This window comes from Aotus nancymaae, unplaced genomic scaffold (assembly GCF_030222135.1).
Source record: "Aotus nancymaae isolate 86718 unplaced genomic scaffold, 86718_ANA_hifiasm-v0.15.2.pri h1tg000049l, whole genome shotgun sequence".
In the NCBI taxonomy this organism is placed as follows: domain Eukaryota; kingdom Metazoa; phylum Chordata; class Mammalia; order Primates; family Aotidae; genus Aotus; species Aotus nancymaae.
The window spans coordinates 22,681,656-22,702,301 of record NW_026988463.1 but is presented as its reverse complement, the minus strand read 5'-3'; the positions used below and the strand labels follow the sequence as shown (position 1 = coordinate 22,702,301).

At 49.0% G+C, this 20,646-nt stretch overlaps 1 protein-coding gene and 1 pseudogene across 1 annotated transcript; one reads left to right on the top strand and one right to left on the bottom strand.

Annotated features, from left to right (window-relative positions):
• Positions 1 to 12,783: 12,783 nt before the first annotated feature.
• LOC135269042 (ATP-binding cassette sub-family C member 6-like) lies at positions 12,784 to 14,728 on the bottom strand. Its single transcript, XM_064362579.1, is given in 4 exon segments — positions 12,784 to 12,827; positions 12,830 to 12,856; positions 12,859 to 13,042; positions 14,592 to 14,728. Coding segments are annotated over 4 exon segments (291 nt in total). The 5' UTR covers positions 14,628 to 14,728.
• A 4,191-nt stretch (positions 14,729 to 18,919) lies between these two features.
• LOC135269106 (tubulin beta-4B chain-like) lies at positions 18,920 to 19,918 on the top strand (annotated as a pseudogene).
• Positions 19,919 to 20,646: the final 728 nt, after the last annotated feature.

Here is a 20,646-nt window from a genome sequence, read left to right as displayed (position 1 = left end):
GGCAGGAGCTGGCAGAGGCTCATTCCAGAGTCCCTGTGGACTGAATTCTGCCACTTTTGTAAAGTCATTTAAAAGTAGAGGGTGAGTCAGGCACAGTGGCTCAAGCCTGTAATCCCAGAACTTCGAGAGGCCGAGGCAGGCAGATCACCTGAGGTCAGGAGTTCAAGATCAGCCTGGCCAACATGGCAAAACCCTGTCTCTACTAAAAAAATACAAAAATTAGCTGGGCATGGTGGTGCACGCCTGTGGTACCAGCCACACAGAAGGCCGAAGCAGGAGAATCACTTGAACCCAGGAGGTGGAGGTTGCAGTGAGCTGAGATCACGCCACTGCACTCCAGCCTGGGTGACAGAGCGAGACTCTGTCTCAAAAAGAAAACAAACAAACAGCAACCACAACAAAAGTGGAGGGGGGTCCAGCAAACTACGCCTGGGGTGAGAGGGAACTGATGTTTTCACTCACGCTACTTATTCTGTTTGGAAAAACACACGCCCTTCCTTTGTGGGAACAGCCCCTACCCTCTTCTGTGGCTCTGAAGGGACCATCAGTCATGGAACCAGGTCCCTGAGCATGGGATTGGCTCCTGACGGGCACATGACTTGAGCCAGGTCAATTAGAGGCCTTCCTTGGGATCCTCTATATGGCCGTTGGGGGGAGATGCTCTCTCATTCTGCTGAGGTTTGCTGAACTTGCATGGGAAGGGACAGGCCTATGGAGAGACCAACACATAGACAACAGCTGGGCTGGGAGACGAAGCGAGAAAACCCTGACATCAAGTTGAGTCCCCTGATCCAGCAGTACCTGAGGCTAGATCCTCTTAGCTATGTGAGCCTATAGTATCAGTCTCTCTCCTCTCTCTCTCCTAATGCGTGGGGTTCAGCCATCTGCAGCAACTACCACAAAATCCCAGAGCATGCAGGGTAACCTTGGTCCTCTTCCCATAGAGCTAACTTACTTTTGTTCTGTCTCCTGAAACACCAAGATCCTGTGAGGTTAAGCAACGTGTCCAGGTCATCACTATTCAATGGCCGGGCAGCATGTAACCCAATTTTATCTAATCTTATGTTTCAGCCTAATTTCTCTAGACCAGAGCTTCTCAAATGAGGCTCCCCAGGCTCTAAGGGCTGCAGAGAAGTTTCCAGAGAAGCCACTGAGGATAGGAGTGGACACACTGGATAACTCCAAAGATCTTCACACCCTCTGGATGACTAACAATGCTTGAGTACTTCCTATTTTCAAGAAATTTGCAAATTCTTTTCCAAAAATCAACTTTTTTTCATCCTCATAAGCGATGAGCTGGGGCTGATGACATCCCCATTGAACAGATGAAAAAACTGAGGCCCAGGAAAGGAATGTTCAGGTTATATAGTAAGTGAGCAGCTGCCTGCCTGATATCTGTCACCTCCCAACCATCCACCCAGGTCTTAAAATACCTCTCCTGTTTCCTGCCTGTCTTCTGCTGTGAGTTTCCCATTTGTAGGAACCTGCGAGGCATTGTGGCAGGAACCATATCTTGAGCCTGATGAGTTACTACTTAGTGGGATCAGCTGGAAGGCAAGATTCGGGGGCTGGGGTGGGTTGGCAGTGCAGCTGAGAGTAGTGTCAGGGGCTAAACTGGAGGTCAAAGGATGAAATTTTCTGACGGAGCATCAGGTGAGTTCTTGATCTCCACACACTTACCTCTGGCTTGCACTGCGGATCTTTATCCACTCCTTTTCGAGCCAGGAAACAAGTTCTTCTGAGGAGTTTTCAAGCCCAAGTGACCAGAGATCTTTTGGTCTCAGTGGCTTCCTGTAGCCTCTCCAGACCAGCCTGCAAAAGAGGGGCATCAGGGCAAGCTCCTCCTGCCATTCACCCCTGCAGGATCCTGGCCAGGCCAGCAGCTGTGTGACCCTGAGTAGTCACTTTATCTCTCTTTACCTCTACTGGCCCTTGGGTAAAATGAAAGCAATTCACTAACCCCACCTAACTTCTCAGTGCACAGAGATGGTCCCATTCATTAATTCTTATGTGAGCACATAGGGTGGTTTTTTGTTTTGTTTCATTTTTGAGATGGAGTATTGCTCTGTTGCTTGGGCTGGAGTGCAGTGGCGTGATCTTGGCTCACTGCAACCTCCACCTCCCGGGTTCAAACGATTCTCCCACTTCAGCCTCCTGAGTAGATGGAATTACAGGCACCCACCACCACACCTGGCTAACTTTTGTATTTTTTGTAGAGACGGGGTTCACCATGTTGGCCAGGCTGGTCTTGAACTCCTGGCCTCAGGTGATCCACCCATCTCAGCCTCCCAAAGTGCTGGGATTACAAACATGAGCCACCACACCCAGCCTGTAAATTGATAGTTTATAATTGCATAAATGTATATTATTACAGATGTGTTGTACAAATGGGGAAGGAAATAGAAGTACAGAGAGATTAAGTGACTAAAGCAAGGGACGTCCCTTGGCAAGGGAAACAGACATTTCCCTGGGAGTCATAAGTCCAGCATCCAAAACTACCATTGTAGAAGAAACCTGAATTCCTTCCTCAGCTTTATTTTACTATTATTGTTATTTTTGAGACAGAGTCTTGCTCTGTTGTCCAGGCTGGAGGGCAGTGTTGCAATCTGGCCTCACTGCAACCTCCACCTCCCTGGTTTAAGCGATTCCCATGCCTCGGCCTCCTGAGTAGTTGAAATTACAGGCACCTACCATCATGCCTGGCTAATTTTTGTGTTTTTAGTACAGATCGTGTATCACCATGTTGGCCAGGCTGATCTCAACCTACTGGCCTCAAGCAATCCTTCCATCTCAGCCTCCCAAAGTGCTGGGACTATAGGTGTATGCCACCACACCCAGCTAATTTTTGTGTTTATAGTAGAGATGGGATTTTGCCATGTTGGTTAGGCTGATCTTGAAGTCCTGACCTCAAGGGATCCGTCTGCATTGGCCTTCCAAAGTGCTGGGATTATGGGTGTGAGCCACCGCACCTGGTCTCAGGTCTCTTTAATCTTTCTGATGACACCAGCCAGAATGTCTTGCCTGGTTCTGGTCTCTGACTCTTCTCTAAGCCTCACCAAGTTCCCTTTTCTACTTTTTTTTTAAATTTTTTGAGATAGAGTCTCACTTTGTCACCTAGGCTGGAGTGCATTGGTGTGATCTCGGCTCATTGCAGCATCTGCCTCCCAGGTTCAAGTGATTCCCCTGCCTCAGCCTCCTGAGTGGCTGAGATTGCAGGCACCCACCACCAAACCATGCTAATTTTTATATTTTTAGTAGAGATGGAGTTTCACCATGTTGGTTAGGCTGGTCTCGAACTCCTGACCTCAGGTGATCCACTCACCTCAGCCTCCCAAGGTGCTGGGATTATAGGCATGAGCCACTGTGCCCGGCCACCAAATTCCCTTTTCTAATGCAGAGCCAACTTGGGGAAGTAACTATTCTGACATATAAATTATTAACATGGCTTGATTTTCCCTGGAGTTATTTTTGGAATTCTCCTATATGGTAAGTGATACTATAGATTTTTCCTATTTTGGCAGTTACAGAAAGTTTCTTTTTAAGAACAGTTTATTAGAGTTAAAAAAGTGATTCAATTTAATTTTTACCCCAGTAGGACAAAAAAGCATGAAGAGTGGTCCATAAATGCTTAAGTTTGGGAAGCAGGGGCTGGACACCCCAGTAGGGCTGTTTAGAAAATGTTTCTACCAATTCCACACATCCAAAGCCTGATATTTTTCATTTATTTAATAACCACTAGGCCGGGTGCAGTGGTTCATGCCTATAATCCCAGCACTTTGGGAGGTTATGCCATTGTACTGCAGTCTGGGCCACAAGAGTGAAACTGTGTCTCAAAAAAAAAAAAAAGAAGAAGAAGAAGAATAGGCCAGGGGTGGTGGCTCATGCTGTAATCCCAGCACTTTGGGAGGCCAAAGTGATGGATCACCTGAGGTCAGGAGTTCAAGACCAGCCTGACCAATACGGAGAAACCCTGTCTTTACTAAAAATACCAAACTAGCCAGCCGTGGTGGTATATGCCTGTAATCCCAGGTACTTGGGAGGCTGAGGCAGAATAGGAGAATTGCTTGAACCTGGGAGGTGGAGGTTGCAGTGAGCCGAGATTGCATTATTGCACTCCAGCCTGGGCAATAAGAATGAAACTCCGTCTCAAGATAAATAAATAAATAAATAAATATTTAAAAATAATCACTTACACTCATTATGTCCCAGGCCCTTTTTTTTTCCGACACAGTCTCACTCTGTCACCAGGCTGGAGTGCAGTGGCATGATCTTGGCTCACTACAACCACTGACTCCTGGGTTCAAGTGATTCTCCTGCCTTTGCCTCCCGAGTAGCTTGGACTGTAGGTCCCCACCACCATGCCCAGCTAATTTTTGTATTCTTAGTAGAGATGGGGTCTTGATCTCTTGACCTCATGATCCTCCCATCTCGGCCTCCCAAAGTGCTGGGATTATGGGCATGAGCCACCGTGCCTGTTCCAGGCCCTGTTCTAAGTGCTTTACAGAATTTATCCTATTTAATCTTCACAACTCTATGAGGTAGGTGCTATTATTAATCCCATTTTGAAGGAATGGGGAGACTAAGGCACAGAGAGGTTAAGTAACTTGCCCAAAGCTACACAGCTAGAAGTGGTAGGGCCAGGATTGAACTCCACATGTCTTGTGCTTCTGAGGTCTGGATGCAGCGTGGTCAGGAGGGAGCACATCCTCAAGTGCCTGCTGAGCTGGCCATGGAGAGGCAGCTGGTTCCTCCATCTGCCTGGAACCCTCCAGGAAGTAGACACTTGCTCCTTTATCTCCTTGCCCCTGGTGCTTATTAAATGCTGGTGAAATGACTGAAGCCAAGTAGTGGAGACAATTCTATTACTATTAAGCACCTGCTGTGTGCCAGCACTAAGCACTTTCCGACTCATGAAGGTTGAGTAATCCCCATTTTACAGAGGGGAATACTGAGACTCCAGGGCTTGTGACATGGCCTGCTGAGAGGCAGAGGCAGGATTTGAATCCAGATCTCACTCCAGTGACAGAGTGGGAACAGGATGTAGACAGTGGACACTGAACACAAAGAAGAAAAGAAGGAAGCGCCGAGGCTGGGATGGAGAAAGCCTGGCTGGCCTTTGTGAGCATGGGGGGAGCCCTACAGGGGAAGAGCCGTGGGTGGAAATCTGCAGCAAATGCAGGTGGGTGAGGCACCCCCCAACCCTTCCCTGTGACTTTACTTACCCAGAAACCCACCAGAACATGACTTTGGAGGGGAAGGATGCCCCTGCCTCTGGACAGGGATACTGCAACAGACAAAAGTGGAGAAGGGGGAAGCCTTGGTCTCACATCCTGTGGTGAGTGTGTGGGAAGGGCAGGAAGACAGGATGAACTGACTGTGTATTTTTTTTTTTTTTGAGACAGAATTTTGCTCTGTCACCCAGGCTGGAGTACAGTGGTGTGATCTTGGCTCATTTCTACCTCCGCCTCCCAGGTTCAAGTGATTCTCCTGTCAGCCTTCCAAAGAGCTGGGATTACAAGTGTGCACCACCACATCTGGCTAATTTTTTTGTATTTTTAGTAGAGACAGGGTTTCACCATGTTGGCCAGGCTAGTCTCAAACTCCTGACCTCACGTCATCTGCCCACCTCGGCCTCCCAAAGTGCTGGGATTACAGGTGTGAGCCACTGACCCGGCCCTGACCGTGTATTTGATACTGAAAGTACACGTCGGGGTGCCCCGTCTCCTTTCCAGAGGTGCACACCAATGAGCTTGGTGCTTCCCAGCAGGCAGGGCAAAAAGGGATTGGGCCACAGGACTGACAATGTCCCCAAGGTAAGAAGTCACTGTGGCTCAGAAGAACAACTATGATTACACTGAAACCAAAACCTTGCTTTGCTTCTCAAAGCAGGGACCCTGCATAATGAAGACAATGAGGTTCTTGACAATATCCCTCAGCAAATGCTGTGGAGAGAGACCTGTGCTGCGATTTTGTCAGGCGCTCCAGGGAGATTACACCAGCCTGTACTCTTTACCAGTAAGGCATGACGGTGCCCATTTCACCGTGTCTTTGCCATCACAGCTTATCAATTGTTAAATTTTGTTGACACTCTGGTAGGTGAAGAAAGATCCCTATGATAGTTTTAACTATATTTCTTAAGCATTTGAGCAAATTTTTTTTTTGGGATAGGGTCTCGCTCTATTACCCAGGCTGGAGTGCAGTGGTGTGATCATAGCTCACTGCAGCCTTTACCTCTGGGAGTCAAGCAATCCTCCTGCCTCAGCCTCCACACAGCTACTCTGTAGTGGGACTAGAGGCATGCACCATCACACTTGGTTATTTTTTAAAAAACGTTCTGTAGAGATGGGGTCTCACTACATTGCCTAGTCTGATCTAGAACAACTAGGCTCAAGCAAGCCTCCTTCCTCAGCCTCCCAAAGCGTTGAGATTACAGGCATGCTCCACTGTACCCAGTCCATCTGAACATCTGTTTATATGATGTCAGATCAGTCTTTTCCTCAAAATAATTATCTCTTGATTTCACAGATTGCTTCAGTGTTACCTGTTGTAAAACTCTCATTAACTTCTCCTACAGAGTACTTATCCCAGGGGTAATTTTCTTTCTTCTTCTTTTTTTTAGAGATGGAGTTTTGCTCTTTGTCACCCAGGCTGGAGTGCAGTGGTACAATCTCAGCTCACTGTAACCTCCACCTCCAGGGTTCAAGTGATTCTCCTGCCCTAGCCTTCCAAGTAGCTGGGATTACAGGTGTGCGCCACCATGCCTGGCTAACTTTTGTAATTTTAGTAGAGACAAGGTTTTACCATGTTGGCCAGGCTGGTCTTGAACTCTTGACCTCAGGGGATCCACGTGCCTTGGCCTCCCAAAGTGTTGGGATTACAGGCATGAGCCACTGCGCCCAGCCAATTTTCAACATATTTGTTTAATTACGTGAGTAATGTCTAGTTCCCCTACTTGACCACTAGCTACAGGAGAACAGGAACTCTATCTGCTTATTCACCATAGATCCTTAAACCCTTGCTGGGGCATAGAGGGGGTCAGCAAACTGACCAAATCTGGCCCACTGCCTGTTGCTGCAAATAAAGTTTTATTGCAACACAGCCATGCAATTTGTTGACAGATTCTGCTTTTGTGTTCAGTGGCAGAGTTGAGGAGTTTCCACAGAGATCACTGTATGGCTCACAGAGTCTAAAATATTTTCTCTTGCCCTGAACACAAAATGTCTGTCAACTGTGGCACTGACTAGAAATGCAGTTCACATTTTGCTGAATGTCGAAATGAATAAAAAATTAAAGACTTTTGGTCACATTGGGGAGACTGAGACCTCAACGTGGAAGAGGAATGAGGTTGGAACTTGGTGACTTACAGACTGCTGGGGGTCTTTACGGAAGAAGGGGGGTTGATCCGCCAGGCAGGACAGCACAAACTGTGCCACCACTAGAGACAAGCACAGATAGGTGGACAGGTGGCGGACCGGGTCACTCTGGAAGCCCTGTGGGAGAGAGAGCAGAAGGTAAGGCATGGAGGCAGAGGAGGATTCTCAGAGAAGAGAAAAGGTTCCTAATGGCGTGGTCAGTGTCCACGCTGGGGACCAGGGCAAGAGGATTTGAAAGGCAGAGCCCTGGCATTCTAGGGGTCCTAATGTTCTTTTCTTTTTTGTGGTGGGGGGGATGGAGTCGCACTCTGTCACCCAGGCTGGAGAGCAGTCAGTGGCGTGATCTTGGCTCACTGCAACCTCTGTCTCCTGGGTTCAAGCAATTCTTCTGCCTCAGCCACCTGGGTAGTTGGGACTACAGGTACACATCACCATGCCTGGCTAATTTTTGTGTATTTGTAGTAGCTGGGGTTTTCCTGCTTCCTTTGACTCCTGGGGAAACCAAGGCTCAGAGAGGCCCCTTGTTTCAAGGACACACAGATGATCTGGTCCAAATGGCGATGCTCCTACTGCCACATCACGATGACTTCTGCATCTGCTGCCCTGACATCTGGTCATAAACGCTCTAATTTTATTTCCTTTTTTAATTTAAAAAAATTTTTATTTTTTAATTTTAGGTATATATATTATATATGTACATATATGATTTTATTTTTTAATTTTAGGTGTATCATATATGTGTATATATGTGTGTTTGTGTGTGTGCATATACACATACATATATTTTGAGACAGAGTCTTGCTCTGTCACCCAGGCTGGTTGTGGAGTTGCATGATCTCGGCTTACTGCAACCTCTGCCTCCTGGGTTCAAGCAATTCTCTTGCCTCAGCGTTCCGAGTAGCTGGGATTACAGGTACATGCCACAAAGGCTGGCTAATTTTTGTATTTTTAGTAGAGATGGGGTTTTACCATGTTGGCCAGGGCTGGTCTCTGACTCCTGACCTCAGGGGATCCACCCGCCTCGGCCTCCCAAAATGCTGAAATTACGGGTGTGAGCCACCGTGTTCGGCCCAGAGCCCTAGTTTCAAATAGCAATTTGTCTACTGGATTTTTTACTCTTCTAGGTTTTTTTGGTGTTATTTTTTTTTGGCAGATAGGAAACCATTGGATATTCCAATGACAATATGGCCCATCTTCCCTAAACTGACACTGTCTTCCCCACTTTCTATGAGAAACTTGGTTCTGCATTTGCCTGAGATGACCTTGGGCTCTGCACTCCCCAGCTGTGTGGCCCCGAGGCCGTCATTCCCTTCTCCTAGCCTTAGTTTCCCTCCTCTTTGAAATGGCCTATTAGAATCCATCACATTGCTGAGCTTGGCTCAAGCCTGTAATCCCAGCACTTTGGGAGGCTGAGGCGGAAAGATCACTTGGGCCCTGGAGTTTGAGACCAGCCTTGGGAACATAGTGAGACTTTATCTCTATTTAAAAAAAAAAAAGAATCCCTCACTGTGCCCTCTTGTGAGAATCCAATGGGACAGGTGTGTAAGTGCCTGGCACAGTGCCTGGCACATGCTTGGAACCCCAGAGTGTAAATGGTCCCAGTATTATTGTTTCTATGCTGTGTTCCAAAAAGCTGACTTCTTAGGTCAACTGTGGGAGCCCAGCCTTGCAGAAATTACTGAATAACCTGTGGAATTTCCCCTTAGTTACAAAGGTTACTCTTTTAAAAATGCTTTCCTTGGTCAGGCGCTGTGGCTCACACCTGTAATCCCAGCACTTTGGGAGGCCAAGGCGGGTGGATTACTTGAGGTCAGGCATTCGAGACCAGCCTGGCCAACATGGTAAAACTCTGTCTGTACTAAAAATAAAAAAATCAACTGGGGTGGTGGTACATGCCTGTAATCCCAGCTGCTTGGGAGGCTGAGGCACGAGAATCACCTGAACCGGGAGTTGGAGGTTGCAGTGAGCCAAGATCATGCCACTGCACTCCAGCCTGGGCTACAGAGCAAGCCTCTCAGAATAAATAAATAAAATAAACAAACAAACAAAAATAAAAACTTTGTCCTTAAGGACAGGATGATGTTTCTCTACCTTCTTCTTTAGGGGCAGGATGGAGTAACCACTGGACACCAGAAATGATCTGTGAGTCCAGACGTGGTGGCTCACGCCTATAATCCCAGCACTTTAGGAGGCTGAGGTCGGAGAATTGCTCAAACCCAGGAGTTTAAGATCAGCCTGGGCAACAAAGAACAACCTTTTCTCCACAAAAATAAAATAATAAAGTAAAATATCTGCAACCTGCTACAGCCTGGTCATTGGTGTCAAGATAACCCCTCTCCCCGAAGCCTTGGCTAAACACTGTTGAGGCCAGTGACCCGCAACAGGTGGGCCATTTTGTCCTACTCCCCCACAAGGGACACGTGGTAATATCGGGAGACATTTTGGGTTACTGCAATTGGATGGTATGCTACTGGCATCTATGGGTGGAAACCAGAGATGCTGTTTCACACCCTCCAGCAAACAGGACACACCTGTCCTCCAAACAAACAGTCATCTGGCCACAGCGTTACTAAAACTGAGGTTGAGAAAAGTTGGTCTAGACTACCTGTTTTTCCTTTACAGAGTAAATGACCCATCATGTCTCCTAATAAAGAAATGCTGCTTCCAGCTGGGCACATTGACTCACACCGGTAATCTCAGCACTCTGGGAGGCCGAGGCAGGTGGATCACCTGAGGTCAGGAGTTCAAGACCAGCCTGGCCAACATGGTGAAACCCCATCTCTACTAAAAATACAAATATTAGCTGGGTGTAGTGGCACACACCTATAATCCTAGCTACATGAGAAACTGAGGTAGGAGTATCGCTTGAACCTGGGAGGCAGAGGTTGCCGTGAACTGAGATCATGCCACTGCACTCCAAGCTGGGCAACAGAGCAAGCCTCTCAAAAAAAAAAAAAAAAAAAAAAAAAAGCTGCTTCCCAGATTAGGCAACAGAAATAACAGAAATATGGGTGGGTGTGCAGAATGAGTGTGTAAACATAGATGCCTAGGAATGAGGGGAGGGTGAGTACATGAGATGAGGGAGGCGTGCATGTAGGGGAATGTGTGCACACAGGAGTGTCTCTGTCCAGGTTGTGTGTGTGTGCATGCATGCATGTGCTTGTGTGATGTGTGAATCAATGCATTAAGTGTGTGCCCCGTGTGCAAGTGGAGCATGTGATGTGCGTGTGTAAGACCACAGGAAACCGTGTTGATGAGAAATGTATGGAATGACAGGTACTTACAGGTGCGAGAGTGGATTTTGTGTCTCTAGAGTGTAAGTGACTGGCTTGTGTGTGTCACTGAGTTGAGAATAAATCATATGTGGAAACGGGAGGAGGAAGGATGGGACCCAGGGCCTGAGCCAGCATTTTGGTTTCCAGGGTGGAAACCCCCTCTGGAGGCCTGCTGGGCGGTGCTCGTAGCTGGCAAGACAAAGCAGAGAAGCCAGTACCCAAACAGCACTCCAGATGACTGGACTCCCTTCTTCCTCTCAGTGTGAATCAGGAACACTGCGAAGCTCTGGGGGGGAAAGTCAGGACAGGTCCCTTAGGGGAGGGCGGGAGGCGGGGGAGCCTCTTCTCCTCCCCTTGTTTTCCACTGTGGCGGGCAAAGCAGCAGCTGGGAGCAAGCCCGGCTCCAGACGGAAGCCATCCTTACCATCGTGGTGAGCCACACCGTAGGATGAATGAGGAATTCCGGGGCCTCGGGCTTTCCCTGCTGGATTTTCCAAAGAGCGACAGCCACGCTGGAGGTACACAGGACCATGAGGGCGAACCCAAGCACCTGGGGAGACAGGCTTAGATAAGCTTGGGGGGCAATAAGAGAGGTGACAGAAAATGAGTGGGCAACCCCACGTTCAGTTGGGAGCTGGTTCTGGGACATCGCAGCTGGGGCCCTGTCATGAACCGATATCACCAGCTAGCAATGTGCCAACGTAAACAATGTGTAAAGGGCATTGCAGGTCAGTCCTGACGTGTGACTGTCTTGTAAATAATGCACAGCAAGGCCTTGAGCCAACCGAGTGTTTTCCAACGTGCAGGGAGTGCTCCAGTCATGCACATGTGAGACAACTGTGGGTGTGAAGAAACAGCAGGAGATGAAACGTGCAAGTTATTTTCAGTCCCTGCTATGAAATCAAGGAGAAGCTCTCTGTTGGGGCAGTAAGTCACTAGGGTCTCTCTAATATAGATGGGTTTCTCTGCTGAATGAAAGAAAGGAAGAAAGTGAGAGAACATGTACACACCAGAGGGAAGGCCAGAGCTAAGGCACATTGCAGGAGCTGCTCAAAGAACCTCAGTTTAAAGCAGAGGCTGGAAAACTATCAATCACTGAGGAAAAATAAAAACCATAATACGTCATGACAGGTGAAAATTACATGAAATTCAAGTTTCAGTGACTACAAAAAAGTTGTATTGAAACACAGTTAGCCGGGCGCAGTGGCTCACACCTGTAATCCCAGCACTTTGGGAGGCTGAGGCAGGCAGATCACCTGAGGTCAGGAGTTGGAGACCAGCCTGGCCAACATGGTGAAACCCCGTCTCTACTAAAAATACAAAAAATAGTGAGGTGTGCTGCTGGGCACCTGAAATCCCAGCTACTTGGGAGGCTGAAACAGGAGAATCACTTGAACCCAGGAAGTGGAGGTTGCAGTGAGCCAAGATCATGCCATTGCACTCCAACCTGGGTGACAAGAGTGAAACTCCATCTCAAAAAAAAAAGAGTAAGAAAGAAACACAGTTATGACTGTTGTCTGTGGTTGTGACTACTGCGCTCATGCTGCAGTGGCAGAGCTGAGCGTTTGGAAGGAAGCCTACCTGGCCAACAAAGCCTCAAGTACTATGTGATGCTCGGCTCCTTAAGTTTGCCAACCCCTGGGTTGGTGGTGGGTGATGATGCAAACATTAACACAATGGCAGAAGAAGGAGTGAACTCTGAAGAACATTCTTTAGGCCTACAAGAATGGAGGAGAAGAGGATGGATGAGCAGAAAGGCTCACACTTGGAATGCCAGTGCCTATGCAGCACACTGAAGTAAATACGTGTCACTTATGAAACTGTTCTATAACACAGCCAGTGGGAAACAAAAATCAATGCATGACGTTTAAAAGGCTCATCCTAATGTGGTCCTAAAATCATCTTATGGATCCGAGAGTCGACATGGTACATTTTGGAAAATGCCAGGCTATGGTAGTTATCAACTGTCTGGGAACATGGGAATGTGTGTGTGTGTTTGTGCAAGCATGGATTTTTGGAATTACAAAATCTGTTTGGGAGAACTGTGTCCCACCGAGTTGACCTCTGACGCCTCTCTAATATTGCTCTGTTTGATTAACAGAGTCCCTCCTACATCCTGATAGGAGGAGTCTACTTTAGGACTCCACCAGGTTCCAGCCTGTCCCCTGCTTCCCCCACCACTGCCTGGTTCCAGGCTCCCAGGGATGGTACCATCTTGGCTTTGAAGAGTGGGGACATCCGGAGGTAGCCCCAGCCATGGTGGTGGATGAAGAGGAGGTAGATGGGGCCGAGGACCCAGAGGTACATGGGTGGCACCCACACTCCTGCTGTTCTCAGGAAGCACAGGCTCAGCAGACTGGTGGCGGCAGGTTCAGACTCTGTCTGGTTCCAGACCTGAGGGAACACCAGGAGGACTCTTAGGAATGTAGAGGGCAGGGGTCCCCAGCTCTAACATTTACACAGAAATGTACCAAGCACTCTTCGGAATACCTAATAATTCTCAACTCCTTTCATCCTGACATCAACCTTAGGTAGATGCAATTATCATATTGATTTGCAGATGAAGAAGCCGAGGACCAGAGAGGTTGAGTAGCTTGGCTGACTTTACCCAGCTGAGAAGTGGAAGGGCTGGGATTTGAACCCAGGGAACTTGGCTCTGGGGTCTAGGAGACCTGGGCTCCATAATTATTGCTAGGCATGGACTGTCAGTTAATCTTTACAGCAACTCTAGGACATAGGCCATACTGTCCCCATTTCAGAGACCAGCAGAATGAGGCACCAAGAGGGGAACTGCCTCCCTCAGGGCCACACAAATGGGAAGTAGCAGAGCTGACTCTGACCCAGGCTTATCTGTCCCCAAAGCTTGTCCGACTGGTGATCCTGATGTGATTTATTTTTATTATTATTTATGTTTTAGAGACAGAGTCTCACTCTGTTGCCCAGGTTGCAGTGGCACAATCAAAGCTCACTAAAGCTTTGAACTCCTGGGCTCAATCAATCCTCTCACCTTGGCCTCCCAGAGTGCTGGGATTACAGGCATAAGCCCCCTCACCTGGCCTGGCTAATTTTTTTTTTTTTTTTTTTTTTTTTTAATGTTTTGTAGAGATAGAGGTCTCACTACGTTGCCCACACTGGTCTGGAACTCCGGGCCTCAAGCAATCCTCCTGACTCAGCCTCCTAGGTGTTGGGATTACAGGCAATGAGCCACCATGCCCAGCTTCATCTGTTGTTTTTAGCTCAGCAGTTCTGCTGGTCCTATCTAACCTTAGAAGAAATTTGAAGTTTAGTGGACGTGGCCTCTCCACGTCTCTCTCCGCTGTCTTTTTATTTTCCCTGGTTTCACAATCCACTGGCTGTGCAAACGTTAACCTCTGTGCCTCAGTTTCCTTCCCTGCAAAAGGGGGATGAGACTCTACCTCTATGAATTGTACTAAATGGATTAGCAGCAGCAAAGTGCACGGCAGTGTGGCACCATGTTGGGCACAAGGCTAGGCACAGAGGATCCCTCAATTCATACCAGCCTATTGCTTCACCTCCCTGGCCCTCAGAATGCTGGGAGCTTGCAACCCCCACCCCAACCCCCATCGCCCGATGAACTCCACTCCCTGGAATACTTTGCTAAGAGCAAAGGGAAAAGAAACCAGAGAGGTAAGTGCTCTCTGGGGGTAGGAGAGCTTGGGGGACCCACTAGCTTTACGCAAATAAGGGTCAAAGCCCCTAGAAGCCGGGCGGTCTGGTGGCCCCTTAAACAGAGCTGGAGTGTCGGGGGCCGGCTTGGTGAAAGGGGTCCAACCCGTGCAGTTAGGGGGCTGGAGTAATTCTCCTCGCTTCCGGGTCCAGGAATTTCGGGGTCTCTCCTCTCCCCAGTATCGCAGCCCGAGAGATCTGCAGCCAAACCAAGCCTGGAAAAGGAGAGTGGGGCGCGATGTGAGGGGGCACTCACCTCCTGCCCCACGCAGGGCTCACCAGGCGCGGCCATCGGCGCCTCAGTTGTCCTGGGTCCCAGCGTCTGTCTGTACGTCGGTGTCTGAACAGAGTTCTCCGCTGTGCTCCTGCCAGGGAAGGGGCGGGGTTGGGCAGTTCCGGCTGAAATTGGAGCTCGGAGATCAGAAGGCCCCAGGCAAGGTCCAGCTGCCCGGCGGGGGTGGAGCCACAAGGGGTGAAAACAGGTAGGGGCGGGAGGGGGGCTCACTCGGGAAGCTGGAGCAGGCACCTGGGTGGGGGATCCCGGAACCCCTGAAAGTTCAGTGACACGTCCTTAGTTTCCTCCTCCCCCTGCAACAAGAATCACTCCAAACTTCCCAAACACTTTGGACCCAGCAATTCCAGTTTCTCCTGATGAGAGAAGTCAAAGGTCTGTGATCTTGTTCAGAACATCCAGTGGGGGAGAAGATACTATTCCTCCCAATATTGCATGGCATGTACACCCCCCTGTGATATTGTTTGTTATATTCAGGGAGGGAGAGTATAATATTCCTCCCAATGTCACAGGGAGTGTACACTCCCAAATGATATTGTTCATAATACTGAGGGGAGGAGGAGATGATATTCCTCCCAATATCACAGGAAGTGCACACCCTTCTTGGATCCTTTTCATAATATCCAGGAAGGGAGAGGATAATATTCCTCCCAATATTGCAGGAGTTGTACACCCCCAGTGATATTGTTCGTAATATCCAGGGTGGGAGAGGATAATATTGCTTTTCATATTACAGTGGGTGTACACCCCCCTGCAATATTGTTTGTAACATCAGGGTGGGGCGGGAAGAGGCTATTAGTCCCATATCGCAGGGGTATACACCCCTGTGATACTGTCCACAACATCCAGGGGAAAAGAGGATGACATTACTGCCCATATCACGGGCGGTGTACACCCTCCTTCAATATTGGATGATGTTACTCCCCATATCGCAGGGGTGGACAAGCTGTGATACTGTTTGTAACATTCAGTGGGGGAGAGGATGATGTTAGTCCGAATATCACAGATTGTGGACAGCCCCCTGCGATATTGTTCATAATATCCAGGGGGAAAGAGGATGATGTTACTCCACACATTGCAGGGGTGTACGCCCTCCTGCGATAGTGTTCATAATATCTGGTGGGGGAGAGAATAATGTTACTCCTCATATCACAGAACGTGTACACCCCTCTGCGATATTGTTCACAATATTTGCGGAGGGGGGAAGGATGATGTTACTTTTCATATCACAGGGGGTGTACACCCCTGCAATATGGGAATATACACCCATATTGTGATATGGTGTACACCCCCTGCAATATTGTTCATAATATTCAGGAAGGGAGAAAATGATGTTACTTCCCATATCGTGTTCACACCTCTGCAATATTGTTCATAAAATTCATGGGGCAAGAGGATGGTATTACTTGCCACATTGCAGAGGGCATACACCCTCCTGGGAAATTGTTTGTAATATGCAGGGGATGACAGGACATTTTTCCCAATATGGTAAATGTAAGGCTGGTTGCCTCGCCGGGGGCTCGGACACGCCCCCTTCCCTCTCCGGGGGCTCGGACACACCCCCTTCCCTCTCTGGGGGCTCAGACACAACCCCTCCCCTCGCGGGGACCTCGGACACACCCCCTCCCATCGCGGGGACCTCGGACACACGCCCCTCCCCTCGCGGGGACCTCGGACACACCCCCTTCCCTCTCCGGGGGCTCGTACACACCCCCTCCCCTCGCGGGGACCTCGGACACGCCCCCTTCCCTCTCCGGGGGCCGGACACACCCCCTTCCCTCTCCGGGGGCTCTGACACACCCCCTTCTCTCTCCGGGGGCTAGGACACACCCCCTTCCCTCTCCGGGGGCTCGGACACTCCCCCTTCCCTCTCCGGAGGCTGGGACAAACCCCCTCCCATCGCGGAGACCTCGGACACGCCCCCTTCCGTCTCCGGGGGCTCGGACACACCCCCTTCCCTCTCCGGATGCTCGGACACACCCCCTCCCCTCGCGGGGACCTCGGACACGCCCCCTTCCCTCTCCGGGGGCTCGGACACACCCCCTCCCCTCGCGGGGACCTCGGACACGCCCCCTTCGCTCTCAGGGGGCTCGGACACACCCCCTTCCCTCTCCGGGGGCTCAGACACACCCCCTTCCCTCTCCAGGGGCTCGGACACACCCCCTTCCCTCGCGGGGACCTCGGACACACCCCCTTCCCTCTCAGGGGGCTCGGACACGCCCCCTTCCCTCTCCGGGGGCTCGGACACGCCCCCTTCCCTCTCCGGGGGCTCGGACACGCCCCCTTCCCTCTCCGGGGGCTCGGACACACCCCCTCCCCTCGCGGGGACCTCGGACACACCCCCTCCCCTCGCGGGGACCTCGGACACAAGGTCCCATGGCAAGAACCCAAGAACAAACCTTACAGTAAACACCCTCTGTGTACAACCCCCTGTGAAATTTTTCATAATATCCAGCAGAAGACAGGATGATATTACTCTGCGTATGGAAGGGATGTACACTCCCCTGTGATACTTTTAATCATATCCAGTGTGGGAAAGGATGATACAACTTCCAATATGGCAGGGGGTGTAAACTCCACTGTAATATGGTTCATAATATTTAGGGGGAAAGAGGATATTATTACTTCCAATGTCGCAGGGGTTGTACACCCACCTTGTGATATTGTTTGTGATATCCACGAGGTGAGAGGATGATATTACTCCTAATATCACAAAGAACGTACACCCCCTGGTTTTGGGGGGCACACGGCAACATATTCAAGCTTATGTACGTGGCATTTGAGGTCAGGGCATTGAAAAATAATGAGGCACTGTGTGTATGTTATTCGTGCATGAGAACGAAACAAATTTCGTAGCCTGGGCACTTAAGCTATCAGCCTAATTTGAGAGGAGAAACATTGATATGAAATGTAAGAGAGAATTCCTTCTAAGGACCATGTTATTATCCAATCAATTTATTTAAAAGAAGGAGAGGCTGGGCAAGATGGCTTACACCTATAATCCCAGCACTTGAGGTAGGGAGTTGGAGACCAGTCTGGTCAACATAGTGAAACCCCCATCTCTACTAAAAACACAAAAAATAGCCTGGCCTTGTGGTTCATTATCCCAGCTACTCAGGAGGCTGAGGCTGGAGAATCACTTGAAGCCAGGAGATGCAAGTTGCGGTGAACTAAGATCATACCACTACACTCTGGCTGGGCAGCAGAATAAGACCCTGTCTCAAAAAACAGAAATAATAACAATAATAAAAAAAAAATTCCTTTTTCACTTTATGTAGTATCCTTGCTTACAAAAGTATGCTCTACATTAAGACTCTGTCTTAAAAAACAGAAATAAAGAGAAGCCCACATTACTTTTTAACTTTAAGTATCCTTGCTTACAAAATTATGGTCTAAAGACCAGCAGCACTGGAATCACTAGGAAACTTGTTAGAAATCCTGAATCATGGCTGGGCATGGTGGCTCATGACTGTAATCCCAGCACTTTGGGAGGCCAAGGCAGCTGGATCACAAGGTCAGGTGTTTGAGACCAGCCTAACCAACATGGTGAAACCCCATCTCTACTAAAAATACAAAAATGAGCTGGGTGTGGTGGCACATGCCTGTAATCCCAGTTACTCAGGAGGCTGAGGCAGGAGAAATGCTTGAACCCAGGAGATGCAGGTGGCAGTGAGCTGAGATCCCACTACTGCAGTCCAGCCTGGGTGACAAGAGCAAGACTCTGTTTCCAGAAAAAAAGAAAAGAAAAAAAAAGAAAATATTTGGGCTGGGTGCAGTGGCTCATGCTGTAATCTCTGCATTTTCAGTGTACAAGATGAGAAAATCACTTGAGCCCAGGAGTTTGAGACCAGCCTGAGCAACATAGTGAGACCCCATCTCTATTAATTTATTTAATTAATTAATTTATTTTTGAGACAGAGTGTCTCTCTGTCATCCAGGCTGGAGTGCAGTGGCATGATCTCAGCTCACTACAACCTCTGCCTCCCCAGTTCAAGCGATTCTCCTGTCTCAGCCTCCTGAGTAGCTGGGATTACAAGTGCATGCCACCATACCCAGCTAATTTTTGTATTTTTAATAGAGGTGCGGTTGCATGATGTTGGTCAGGCTGGTCTCGAACTCCTGACCTAGTGATCCACCCACCTCAGCCTCCCAAAATGTTGAGATTATAGATGTGAGCCACTTCACCCAGCCCTCTATGAATCTAAACATAAATAAAAGAAAACATTTGTTAGGTATGTACTAGCTAACACAAAGGTATCTGAACATAAAATTAAGAAACAGCATATTAAATCCAGAAGTATAGTAAAAAACACAAAATAAAACAGCAAAGTGGTCGGGCCCCCCTGGGTGGGGGGACTGGGTCTGGGATGGGTTTCCTCCTCATCAACAAGATCCGGGAGGAGTACCCAGACAGGGTAATGAACACATTCAGTGTGGTGCCCTCACCCAAGGTGTCAGACACGGTGGTGGAGCCCTACAATGCCACCCTCTCCATCCACCAGCTCATAGGAAACATAGATGGGACCTACTGCATCAATAACGAGGCTCTCTATGACATCTGCTTCAGAACCTTAAAGCTGCTATGCCCACCTGTGGTGACCTGAACCACCTGGTATCTGCCACCATGAGTGGGGTCACCACCTGCCTGCACTTCCCATGCAGAAGCTGGCGGTGAACATGGTCCCATTCCCCCACCTGCAAGTCTTCATGCCCACTTTTGCCCCACTGACCAGGAGGGCAGCCAGCAATACTGGGGCCCTGACAGTGCCCAAGCTCACCCAGCAGATGTTGGATTCCAAGAACATGATGGCAGCCTGCAACCCTGCCATGGCCGCTACCTAACAGTGGCTGCCGTGTTCAGGGGCTGCATGTCCATGAAGGAGGTGGACAAGGTTAATGTCCAAAACAAGAACAGTGGCTACTTTGCTGAGTGGATCCCCAACAACAAGAAAACAGCTGTCTGTGACATCCCACCCCAAGGGCTAAAAATGTCCACCACCTTTATTGGCAACAGCAGGGCCATCCAGGAGCTGTTCTAGTGCATCTCGGAGCAGTTCACAGCCATGTTTCCACACAAGACCTTCCTGCACTGCTACACGAGCAAGGGCCTGGATGAGATGGAGTTTACCCAGGCCAAGAGCAACATGAATTACCTGGTGTTCAAATACCATCAGTACCAGGACACCATGGCCAAGGAGGAGGGCGAGTTCGAGGAGGAGGTGGCCTAGAGCCTGCAGTCACCGGGGAAAGCAGGGAGCGGTGTGAACTCTATTCACTCCCAGCCTGTCCTCTGGCCTGTGCCTCTGTGTGTGCACTTGGTTTTCCCTGTCCACGTCCCCTGCTGTACACACACCATTACTGAAGCATTTTTATAGTGAAAAAAATTGTTTTGGTTTATTTCCATGTGATCTTTTTTGCCCGATATACATTTTGTCTTCTATAAAATACCTGTGCCCCTACTGAATACTTCTGTGTGTGGCTGCAGATGTGTATGTATGTCATGAAGAATAATTATCTACAGATCACACATATAGATCTCAGATTTCACTGTGTGTGCGTTCCTGTAATCTCTTCATCCTGTAAGAATCTGAATTTTAGTCTTGGAGACAGAGGCTATCCCTTATCTTTTGAAACAGAGATAGGAAATCCTGGGGCCTGAGCTGTTACACCCTAAGGTTAGTAAACTTCAATGAACATCTTATGCTGATCTTCTGAGTGGGAATGTTCCCATGTAACCAGCGTGAGGGAGGAGGTTCTCCCTTTTAGCAGCTATTTGGCAAGATGCTTTCCTCATGGGCTTGGTCTCCTTGTCCTCACCATGAACTCATAACCACATCAGTCCCAGCTCACTTCTGAGAAAGCTGGGGCTCTGAGCCCCACTGAGAATTGGTGTCTGGGATCAGGCAGCAGGGACACAGCGAAGGGGGAGGATTTTACATGCCAAGGTTGGGAGAGGCAAAGCTGGGAGTCGCAGGGGGAGAGCGAGGTTGCTGGGGATAAGATGATGCCAGAACAGCTC